Source organism: Leucoraja erinacea, chromosome 31 (assembly GCF_028641065.1).
Source record: "Leucoraja erinacea ecotype New England chromosome 31, Leri_hhj_1, whole genome shotgun sequence".
Classification (NCBI taxonomy): Eukaryota; Metazoa; Chordata; class Chondrichthyes; order Rajiformes; family Rajidae; genus Leucoraja; species Leucoraja erinaceus.
In genome coordinates, this window is record NC_073407.1 from 2,055,331 (window position 1) to 2,068,308 (window position 12,978).

Consider the following 12,978-nt stretch of genomic DNA (forward strand, 5'->3'; position numbering starts at 1 on the left):
ACCAAAAAGGTCGATGAAGATGTAGATGTTATGTACATGGATTTCAGTAAGGCATTCGACAAGGTTCCACATGGTAGGCTGCTCTGGAAGCTTAGATCGCATGCTATTCAAGGCGAGATAGCTGAATGGATAGAAAATTGGCTTTATGGAAGGAAGCAGAGTGTGATGGTGGAAGGTTGCAATTCAGAATGGAGGCCTATGACTAGTGGTGTACATCAGGATTCGGTGCTGGGCCCATTACTGTTTGTAGATGACACAAAAGTGGGCAGGATTGTACTTAGTGTAGATGGTTGTCAAACATTGTCGCAGGATCTTGATCGGTTGGGCAGGTGGGCTGAGGAATGGTTGATGAAATTTAACACAGAAAAATGTGAGCTGTTGCATTTTGGGAACACTAACATGGGCAGGACCTACACTGAACGGTTGGGTTTTGGAGAGTGTTGTAGAGCAGAGGGATGTTCGAGTACAGGTGCATAGTTCATTGAAAGTGGCATCACAGGTAGATAATGTGGTCAAAGAGGCCTTTGACACATTGGCCTTCATCAGTCATAGCATTTAGTATGGAAGTTGGGAGATCATGTTGCAGTTGTTTAAGATGTTGCTTAGGCTGCGTTTAGTGTATTGTGTTTAGTTTTGTGCACCAGGTTATGGGAAGATGTTGTCAAGCTGGAAGGGGTTGAGAGAATATTAACCCCTTCCAGGATGTTGCCACAACTCAAGGGCCTGTGTAATAGCCACACTCTACCCTTTATAATCCCCATATTCATCAACTTCTCCCTGCCCGGCCTTCTTTTGAGATATATTTGTCATAACCTCCACTTTCTCATCATCCCTTCCATTTGTTGACTGCCCCTCTGGTTCCCACCCCATTTCCATTCCAGTGAAAATCCTTCCAAGTAGCATTAACAAACTTCCTTAAAAGGATGTCCTTTTACACACCTATGTCATTTGTGCATACATGCTCAACAATTTCCGGCGGTTCACCCACCTCCTTGAGAATGTCATGTAGCCGCTCCGAGACAGGATAATAAAAATTCAATAATTTCCACAATACTAATGCAAAAAGAAACGCATAGAGTTATAGAGTCATACCGCATGGAAACATGCGGTCCAACTTGCTCACACCAACCAACATGTCCCATCTACACTAGTTCCACCGGCCTGCATTTGCCCCATATCCCTCTAAATCTGTCCTATCCATGTGTCTGTCTAAATGGTTCTTAACCATCGTAATAATACCTGCCTCAACTACCTCCTCCAGCAGCTCGTTCCATATACCCACCATATACATGTGTGAAAAAGCTACTCCTCAGGTTTACCCACACCCCACTATTCCATGTACTTCCATGTTCCAACCCAAAAGCCTTTTAAACACCACTATCTTGTCTGCCTTCAGCACTGTCCCTGATATTTCCCCCCTCACCTTAAACCAACGTTCTCTGGTCCTCAATCTCCCTAACCTGGGCAAGAGATGCCATGCCTCCTGAGCATCTTACTAGTGTTGAATCATCTCTGATTCTTCTGGACTCCACATGTGTCCCACAGGTGTTTAGTAAAATCTGCCCTCTCACCTTCTAACCTATGTCAAGGAATATAAATCTCAACAGGACCTCCTTCAATGCTAGTATATCCATCCATAAATAAGGGGATCAAATTGCACACAGTACTTCAGATGTGGTCTTAACAGTACCTTATTCTGATGTTTCCTTTTTTCTGAACTCCACTCCACTTGCAACTTGTAGATTTTAAAATAGTTGGCAGTAAATAAGGGAATTACTAGGAATTAATGTGAAATGTGTTTACTCAAATTCTAAATGAATAATAAATGAACATAGAACATAAAACATAATACTGCACAGGAACGGTTCAGCCCACAATGTCTGTGCCGAACATGATGCCATTAAACTGATCTCACTTGCCTGTACATGATCCACATCCTTCTATTCCCTGCATTTGCATGTTCCAACCCCAAAGCCTTTTAACACCACCATCTTATCTGCCTCCACCACTGACCGCATGTTGCAGACCCCCACCATTCTCTGTGTAAAAAAACTTGCCCCGCACATTCCTTTCTCCCTCTCACCTTATACCTATCCCCTCTAGTGTTGAACATTCCCATCCTGTGGAGAAAGTCTGACTGTCTACCCTATCATAATTGTATATATTTCTATCAAGTCTCTCCTAAACATCTGATGATCAAGAGATCCAAGTCTATCCAACCCACTGTAGCTGAAACCCTCTAATCCAGACAGTATTTTGGCAAACCTCCTCTGCATCCTCTCCAAAGCATCCATGTATTTTTCCTGTAATGGGGCGACTAGAATTGAATTGAATTGAATTGAATACATTTTATTAGCCCAGTATGTATACATACAAGGAATTTGCCTTGGTGCTTTTCTTGCTAGTAACAACACAATATACAGTAGACAATTAAAAAATAAAACATTAGAATTTAAACATGTGAAGAATGAAATAAAATACCAGAGCAAAAGGAGGCTATTGGCTGTGGCAGCTTTGACAGTCCGGAGTCGCCTTCCAGAGGGAAGTGATTCAAAGAGTTTGTGGCCAGGGTGAGAGGGGTCAGAGATGATCTTACCCACTCGCTTCCTGGCCCTTGCAGTGCACCGTTTGTCGATGGGGGGAAGGTTGCAGCCAACAACCGTCTCGGCTGATCGAACGATTCGCTGCAGCCTCCGGATGCCATGCTTGGTGGCTGAGCCAAATCAGACCATGATGGAAAAGGTGAGAACAGACTCTATGATGACAGATTAAAAATGGACCATCATTGCCTGTGGCAGATTGTGTTTTCTCAGCTGCCGCAGGAAGTACATCCACCACTGTTGTGCCTTTTCAACTGTGGAGCCGATGGTGGCCTCCCATTTTAGGTCACTGGAGGTGATGGTTCCAAGGAACTTAAATGACTCCACAGATGTTGTTGATGGTGAGCGGGGGAAAGGGAGGGGGAGCTCTCTTAAAGTCTACAATCAATTCCACTGTCTTAAGAGCATTGTGCTCCAGGTTGTTGCGATGGCACCAGGACACCAGCTGTGATACTTCCTGTAGGCAGATTCCCCTCCATCCTGGATCAGTCCAATCAGGGTTGTGTCGTCCTCAAACTTGAGAAGCTTCACAGAGGTGTCTTTAGAGATGCAGTCGTTGGTGTAGAGAGAGTAGAGGAGAGAGGAAAGTACGCAGCCTTGCGGTGCTCCTATGTCCGAGATGTACTTTCCCAGCCTCACATGCTGCTTCCTGTCTGTCAGGAAGTTGGTGATCCATAGTCAAAGCGATATACATGCCCGCCGATTCACTGAGTCTGTGCAACTTACTGTGTCAGTTAACCCATTAACCTGATCGTCTTTGAGATGTGGGGGGAAATCAGAGCACCCAGAGGAAATCCAGGTTCCAAAGAGAACGAGCAAACTGTGCAGAGAGCACCAGAGGGCAGGATTGATCCAATGTCTCTGGAACTGTGAGGCAGTGGCTCTATTACTGGTGCCGTAGTGCCACTGGGTTCATTTGTTCGTTATTCAGGATTTCTACATTCATGTCTCATGTTTGTGTCCTAACTGACTTACATTTAACCAGGACCTACCTGGCAATGCCTTTGTTGGTTGATATACCTGACTTCATCTAACTGGGAGCTGATGAAGGGGTGCTGATGTTCGACACCAGTTACATTTCTCTTCTTGCAGAATACAAAATAAATTATCCGAACTCAGCGTCCAAATGATATTTCAAAATACAAAGATGCCAAATATAATAATGAAATTAAAGATGTCCAGAAGATGCTAATGTATTGCATTATCTTTAAAGAGTGCTGTTGCAAATTCCTGGTGTGAAGGCGAATTTATAATAAGATGTGCAAATGATGCTTCAGATTTGTAATCCAACAGGAAATCCCACTACACTTCGTTATTGGAAAGATACAAAAGAGACTTCTTCGAATGAAGTAACTGCACGAGTAATACAGACGACATCATATGCTCTTCTGGCTGTGTTGCTTTCCACTGATAAAATGTATGCAAACCCCATTGTTAAATGGCTAACTGAAAAACAGCGCTATGGAGGAGGATTCATTTCAACACAAGTAAATAAGCCTGTCACTATAAACTCATTCGCAGCCGAACCTGTAATAACTGTGCATAAAATATGAGTATCACTATTGGTATCTATTTTTAAAAATCAGGCAGATATACCAAAGAGGGGTGGAAATGTGTATGTGTTCATAGACGCTAGGTGTATTATACTGTAGTGACTCATTGTTGCACTTCACTTCTAAAAATCAGTTTCACTTAAGTCAATGAGAAGCAAAATCGTGAATCTAGTTTACAACATGAAGCCACGATTGTCTTATGCATTTAGCAGTTGTAACTGATGACAAATCTCTTCCAGTATATTATGTTTAAGTACACAGTCTTTTGTTTCATTTAATGAAACCTATTGATTTCTAAATTGATCACCCATAGCATCGTTTACTGGTTAAGGGCCTGTCCCACCAGCATGAGATTGCATGCGTCTAGCGCGACCAAACGGAAGCAGAGATCGCGCTGAGTTTGCAGTAAATACGCGCTAAGTACGCGCAAAGTTCGCGCATGACGTAATTTACGTCAAACTCACCAATCAGCTGGGCAGGAGGCGGGCCGACTGAATTTGGACGTCGCACGGCTTCGGGCGGTGACGTCATTGCGCAACACCACGCCGGGCGGTGACATCATCGTGCAACGCCACGTGCTAGGCGTACGCCATTAAGACGCTGCATACGACGTCAAGACGCTGCGTATGGCGTAGAGAAGCTGCGTACGCCCGTTGAGACGTTGCGTATGGCCTCAATGCGGCTGCGGGCCGACAGGCCGTGGACGCGCGGAATTTTCAAACAGTGCAAGATTTTTGGAGCCCCGCACCACTCCATACGCCTCCGCCAATCGAAGTGGAACTGGCACCGCGAGGCCGTACGCCTCAAGCGATCACGTTTGGTCGCACTAGACGCATGCAATCGCATGCTGGTGGGACAGGTCCTTTAGAGTAAGCATGGTATTTTGATGGATGATGAAATACACAGTGAAGTGTGAAACCGATTAGTAACGGTATATTTTGTGTGTCTGTGCTTAAACTAAAACCAATAATTAACAAGTTTTAAATTATTTATTGCTTAAGCCTAGAAATTATTTTTCTACTTTTAATGGATACTGTTTTACAGACAAAATTGATTACTTGTCACTGCAAGATTCATAAGACTTCTTTATCCAGTTCATTAGTGTAAATATGTTAGTGTTAATATATCAAAGTTGCATAGCTGCCTGTTCTTAGTTTCAACCTCAAGAGCCAGACCTTCAAAGAAACATACCCACACTGCAAACAACATTTTTACCAACTGCTGCAAAGTTCAAATTCAAAGATAGCTACAAAAATAATGTGAGGGTGAAGGGAAAGTACTCCAAGTCCTCAGAAAAGAATCTGGGGGAGATGGCAGAAGAACATTAGCTGCTGGAGGAATCTTCTGAGTGCTAGGCAATGATCCTAGAGTCCCAGCCTTGTGCCCCTGGCAGGAGGTTGCATGAGAGGTGCGGTATGAATAATATCAGTAAAGATTAAAATAGTCTAATCTTGCAGAAGGCTGCAGCAATGATAAGCCTCTACGCAATAAGCCTCTACAACAATGATAAGCCTCTACGCTCTCCCTGCCCACTCCTGTGGGCTGCAGGATATGTGGTGAAATCATCTCTCCTAGAATGTGGGGCTCCGACAACCTTCGAAAAGTACCCATGAACAGCGCAATGTAAGATAAGGGATAGATCAGCAGCTGCTTGCAGTCACCTTGAAGCTGGGAAACTGAGAATAGCGGTCATCTTAGCTTTTGGCGACACTCCAGTCATGTATGAGAGCCTGTATTTAGGTTGCAGACGGTAACTTCTTGAGGCACAGCTTGTGCAGACATTACACCTCAGAGAAATCCAACCTTGAGGATGTGACCTTGTAAACTCTGGGTTGACAGGGTTTTAGATGAAGAGGTCGTCTTTGCATCACTGTGGCTGCCTGAAATGTCTCTAATGCCTATGTCATTCGGCAAGAGAAGTATTGAACGTTGAACAGTACAGCACAAGAACAGGCTCTTTGGCCCACAATGTCTGTGCTGAACTTGATGCCAAGACTAACTCTTATACACCTGCACATAATCCATATCCTTCCATTCCCTGTATATCCACATGCCTATTCAGTCTGAAGAAGGATCTCGACCTGAAATGTCACCCATTCCTTCTCTCCAGAGATGCTGCCTGTCCTGTTGAGTTACTCCAGCATTTTGTGTCTATCTGTCTATTCAAAAGTCTCTTAAATGTCACTATTGCATCTGCCTCAACCATCACCCTCGGCAGTGTGGTCCAGGTGTGTGAAAAAAATCTGCCCCAGAAATCTCCTTTAAACTCGGCCCCTCTCACCTTCAAGCTATGTCCTCTAGTATTTTATTTTCCCATTCTGGTAAAAGGGTTTTGACTGTCTACCCTATCTATACCTCTCATTATTTTATATACTGTACCTCTATCAAGTCTCCACTCAGCTTTCAAAGCTGCAGAGGAAACAAATGAAACCTTTCTTTTTTGCCACGACCCTCTTATCCAGAGCAGTATTCTGATAAACCTCTTCACCTCCAGTCCAAAGTCTCATCCTTCATTAATCGGGGAGTTTAATGACATAATCATGCTCGCATTTTAACAAAAATCTTTTTGAAAGTCTAGAATCAAGTTTCATACCAGGCAATAGAAGCCTTTGAAATTGATATCATTTTGTTTAACACCAAGTAAAAACTATTTTCAACTATTAACTTCTAGACCATTATATATTACACTATTTTCTCCCTTGACAACTGGGAGTGCAAGGGTTGTTTGATTCCAGTCTGTATCAATATTACATACTAAATGCCTAACTTTGTTTTAATGGCAGGACACGGTAACAGCCCTCGAGGCTCTCACAGAATATGTTATCAAAATGAAATATGCAAAGCTCGATATGTCAGTAATGGTTAAATACAAAAGGCTTGGAGATATTCAGAAATTTGAACTGAATGAACAAAAGACATTTACAAGACCATTAGAGGCAAGTACATTTTTGGCTTTGTTTGCATTTGCTGAAGTTTGGAAATTGGAAAACCAAGAATGCTATTTTTCATCCAGATAATATTGCTGGGATTTTGTCCCTTTTTCTTCTATTTTTCGCAGATTGAAAAAAATGACAATTTAATTGTTACAACTACAGGCAGGACTGGCACAGCCACCGTTAGTGTAAGTAACACATTTACCTTATTTCAATGAACAATAAATGAACCAAAACTGCAACATATATGAATTTAAATGGTTAAATGCGTAAGAAAGAACTGCAGATGCTGGTTTAAGTCAAAAGTAACAAAATGCTGGAGTAACTCAGCGGGTGACGCAGCATCTCTGGAAAGAAGGAATGGGCTGAGACCCTTCTTCAGACTGAACTAGTGCTGATTTGTTTTACACGCAGAATGTATAAGAATCAATTACGCAGAGAATAATTGAAATCATTCATTGTAACACCTATACAATGATGGACTTTTTTAAAATTATAACGCTGCATATCAAATGGACTTTGCTGGTCATAGAGACATGTCTATTGATCTCATCCAATTAGACCTCAATCATAGGAATATTTGAACCATGTAAACAGTTGGTCTTTGATTAACCTATTTTAATCCAACATTCCCAATCAGAATTCTTCGGGACCTTTCATGAGTTTGTGAATTTTCTTCACATCACCATCTGCCAGTGTATTAAAGTCACCTATACCCACGGCTGTGTAGCCTCAGACCTAAAGTAACTGATTCAGTGATCTGTTCATTTCCCCATATTGAAAAATAAATCTCCTATTACAGATCTATGATTTATGATGGAAAACAAAATTATATAATCAATATGAATTACCGTGCAGCAAAACTGCTCAATAACTTAATGTTGTAAACTCACTAAAATTCTGATTGACCTTAGATTCTGACCTTAGAGACTGACCTAGTAATCACATTGATAATGATTTTAGTAACGTATGTTTTTTTTTTTGTTTTTGTTTATTTTATTAGAAGTTAATACAGTACAAAACAGTACAGTGGAACCTAATTTTAGGTTCCAACTATGTCATACCGTAATCCATTCTATGTACAACCTCTAGTTTTATGTTTTGAGATGGAAGTAAGCAAGACAAGAAAAAGAAAACAATAGAAAGGGGGAAAAGAGGAAACATAGATGGCAGAGAATAGAAAAACGTGAACTGTGTATATAAAAAAAAAAGAAAAAGTGGAAAGTAGAAATAGGAGAGAAGGCCCCTTCAAATCTTTATTCAGAGATGTATATCTATCCACAGCATGAACTGAAATCAGCAATCTTTACGGTGCCGCTGCATCACGTGATTCCAAAAAGTCGATGAAAGGAGACCAACTCCTTAAGAATTGGTCATATTTATCTATTAGTTGGAGTCTCATTTCTTCAAGGCTTGCTATGTCCATCATATTCCTAATCCACATTTTAACAGTTGGTATGGTTGTATTTTTCCAAAATTTAAGTATCAATTTCTTTCCAATTATTAACCCATAATTAAAAAAAACGTTTTGGTCTTTATTTAAATTGATATCTTCTACTATTATTCCAAATATAATCCATTCCGTTTTAGATTCTATTGTGGACTTGAAAAGCTTTGTAAATATATCAAATATATCGCTCCAAAATTTATTCAACTTTGTACATCCTACAAATGAATGTGTTATATTAGCGTTTTGAAACAAACATTTATCGCATCTGGGAGAGACGTTTGGATAAAATTTATTCAACCTCGTTTTTGAATAATATAGTCTATGTAATAATTTGAATTGAATTAAATTATGTCTTGCATTAATAGAACAATTATGTGTGTTCATCAGATACTTTTCCCATCTATCCTTCGAGATCTTTATCATTAGCTCATGTTCCCAATCTTCTCTTAGTGCTTCTGTTGAGGGTAACTCTCTATTTAATATATTATTATAAAAGTATGATATTAGTTTTTGTGAATCAGCCTTAATATTCATTGCTTCTTCTAAAGGGTCTAAAAATATAGTATGAAATCTATGTGTATATTTCTTCATAAAGTCACATATCTGTATATATTTAAAATATTGATTATCCTTCAGTTTAAATTTTAATTTTAAATGCTGAAATGATAACAGTTTGCCCAATTCATACATATCCCCTACTTTCCTAATCCCCAGTCTATCCCATTGTTGATATGTTTTGTCGATGAGAGATGGTTTGAATGCGGGGTTGTTCACTAGTGGAGTTAGTACTGATAGATTATTTAATTTCAAGGATACTTTTATTTGTTTCCAAATTCTTATTGTATTGTGAATAATTGGGTTCTTCTTATATATTATACTATTGAATTTTATCGGTGAGAGCAGGATCGTTCCTATATCGTGCGGATAGCACTCCTCTTTCTCCATTCTTATCCACTCCAACTGCTGAGTGGAACTATCCAACCAGTACATTATGTTCTTAATATGCACTGCCCAGTAGTAATACATAAAGTTAGGTAATGATAAACCCCCAACTTCTTTAGGTTTACACAAATGCTTTCGTTGAATTCTGTGTGCTCTGTAATCCCATATAAAATTAGTGATAGTAGAATCTAATTTTTTGAAAAAGCATTTTGGAATATATATTGGGATCGCTTGAAACAAATATATTAATTGTGGTAAGAAAGTCATTTTTATAGCGTTAATTCTACCTTTAATGAGAGCAGGAGCGTTTTCCAAAATTTAATCGTATCATTCAGTTTATTTAATAGTGGCGTAAAATTGGCACTAAATAATGATTTGTGTCTTCTCATCATTTGAATACCCAGATACTTGAATTTTTCTGTTGCAATTTTGAGCGGGAATTTTAGTAAGTGTCTCGAATCCTGTGGTTTTAAAGACATAATTTCGCTTTTATTCCAATTTATTCTATATCCTGAAAAAGAGCCGAATTCGTCAATTAGTGTTAATAAGGTGGGTATACTCGTTTGTGTATTAGTAATATATAAAAGGATATCATCAGCATATAATGAAATTTTATTCTTTGAGTCCTTATTGTTATATCCGTGAATATTCGGGAGATTTCTAATCCTTTCGGCCAGCGGTTCTATTATAAGGGCAAATAGCAATGGTGATAAGGCACAACCTTGCCTATTACCCCTTGATAAGTAAAATTTTGGAGATAGCATATTGTTAGTTAATATTCTTGCCGTAGGTCTATCATAAAGTAGTTTAATCCATCTAATAAAATTCTCTCCCGTATTAAATTTTTGGAGTACCTTGTATAAATAGTGGCATAAAATTCATTATTCATAAAATAACATTCATCTACCTGATCAAATGTCTTCTCTGCATCCAGCATAACAACTGAAATATCTTCATTCGGCTTATTGTGAGAGTACATTATATTGAAAAGCCTTCTGTAATTATTAAATGATTGTCTTTTGGGTATAAATCCCGTTTGATCCGTATTTATTAAATTGTTAATATAATTATTTAGTCTTCTAGCTAGAATCTTTGCTAAAATTTTCTGATCCGTATTTAGAAGTGAAATAGCTCTATAAGAACCCGGTTCATCTAAATCTTTATCTTTTTTTGGTATAAGCGTTATTGTTGCTTCTGCTGGGGTTTCTGGTAGTTTATTTTTGGTATAAGCCTGCATGTATAAATTGAACAATCTTGGTACAATTGACTCCTGAAATCTTTTATAAAATTCATTACTAAAACCATCTGGTCCTGGGTCTTCCCATTTTTCAGTGAGTTTATTATTTGTTTTATTTCTTCACTAGTTACCCGTGCTCCTAATTGTTCTTGTTCTAAACTATCCAATTTTGGGAGATTGCTATTATCTAAAAAATTAGTAATTTTACTAACATCTGTATTTATTTTAGATGTATATAAATTATGATAAAATTGGGCAAACCTCTTATTAATATCCTTTGGCAGTGTTAGAAACTCACCCTTATCCGATTTAATTTTAGTGATAGTTTTTTCCTTTTTTTTGTTGCTTCAGTTGCCTCGCAAGTAGTTTATGTGGCTTATCCCCAAATTCGAAGTGTGCTTGTTTTGTAATTTGGAATAATCTTATTACTCTTGCCGATAGTATTCTATTGATTTTATATTTCAATAAAGTTATCTTATTATGTTTATCTATGGTTGGGTCAGTTGCATTGTCCAGTTCTAGTAATTTTATTTCCTGTTCTATCCGCTGAAGTTCTCTTTTATTTTCCTTATTTTGAAAACTTTGGTAAGAGATTATGACGCCACGAATATATGCCTTGAAGGTTTCCCATAATAGCGGTGCATAACTAAAATTCTGATTGACCTTAGAGACTGACCTAGTAATCACATTGATTATGATTTTGGTAACGTATGTTAACATTGATCCAGATGCCAATCTATTTTTACCTATTTTGCGTGAGGAGAAAGGTCTGTTCTTACACCCAATGCATGTCATCATACTCTCATTAAGCCTTGTATGTGCTACTTCCTTCCTAATAAGGTTTCTGTTTCACCTTTCCAACATCAATCTGCTCCAGATGGATTATTATCATCCTTTTATTGTCATCTTGCAAAGCAACAGTTGTACAATGCAAAATGAGAAGACATTTCCCAGGAAATACCAGAGCATCGCACATAAAAACTTAAATATTTCACGCATAAATAAAAACGATTAAAAAAAACAAAAAACATTCCAGTTCCTGATAAAAACAGTACGAATAGTTTTTAAAAAGTGCAGGTAAAAAAAAGCAACATTAAAATACAAGTAAAAAAACAGTCATAAAATGTCCAGGGCCGCTGATTTAATTGTCCTGAGCCAGTGCCAGAGTTATTACTCAGTGCCAGTTATTAAATTGTCAGATCATTGCAAAACTGAAAAAATCAAGGAAAGATTATTTGTAAATTTGAAATCTTCAATTTTTATTTACATGATCTCGGGGAGATGAGTGGAGAAATGAAGACTGAATGTTGTGCAATGATGCCTGACATTGACAGTTTAAATGATTGTACAGGTTTATTACAGGTCAAGTATTTGGTTTAATAATAATATTAATAAATTTTATTTATGGGCGCCTTTCAAGAGTCTCAAGGACACCTTACAAAAATCTAGCAGGTAGAGGAAAAACATGTAAGGGGAATGAAATAAATAGTAGAGACATGACTTGTACACAAAGTAAATACAGAATTCAATACAAAACACAGTATGAGGCAATTAATGCACAGATGAAAAGGGACGGCACGTGGGGCTAAGGATAGGCAGAGGTGAAGAGATGGGTCTTGAGGCGGGACTGGAAGATGGTGTGGGACACGGAATTGCGGATCAGTTGGGGGAGGGAGTTCCAGAGCCTGGGAGCTGCCCTGGAGAAGGCTCTGTCCCCAAAACTGCGGAGGTTGGACGTGGATGGAGAGGAGACCGGCTGATGTGGATCTGAGGGACCGTGAGGGTTTGTAGGGGGAGAGGAGGTCAGTGAGATATGGGGGGGGCCAGACGGTGGAGGGCTTTGTAGGTGAGGATCAGGATTTTGTAGTTGATCCGGTGGGAGATGGGAAGCCAGTGAAGTTGTTTGAGGACTGGAGTGATGTGATACCAGGATTTGGTATGGGTGATGAGTCGGGCGGCTGCGTTCTGGACCAGTTGGAGTCGGTTGATGTAGGTGGAGCTGATGCCAAGGAGAAGTGAGTTGCAATAGTCCAGTCGGGAGGAGATGAAGGCATGGATGAGTCTTTCAGCAGCGGGCGGTGTGAGAGAGGGTCTGAGTTTGGTGATGTTGCGGAGATGAAAGAAGGAGGCTTTAATGACATGGCGGATGTGAGGCTCAAGGGAGAGGGTGGAATCAAAGATCACACCAAGGTTGCGGGCCTGGGGAGATGGGGAGACAGTGGTGCCGTCGATGGTGAGAGTGGGGTTATTGATTTTGCTGAGT

General features: G+C 39.4%; 1 protein-coding gene across 1 annotated transcript in view; it reads left to right on the forward strand.

Moving 5' to 3' along the window:
* The window catches only part of c5 (complement component 5), a 148,573-nt gene that overhangs the window by 104,620 nt on the left and 30,975 nt on the right, over positions 1–12,978 (forward strand). Inside the window, exons 23-25 of the mRNA XM_055659724.1 lie at positions 3,894–4,087; positions 6,937–7,089; positions 7,212–7,274. Of these exons, the coding sequence (XP_055515699.1) occupies positions 3,894–4,087; positions 6,937–7,089; positions 7,212–7,274 (410 nt within the window). The remainder of the gene's footprint in view (positions 1–3,893; positions 4,088–6,936; positions 7,090–7,211; positions 7,275–12,978) is intronic.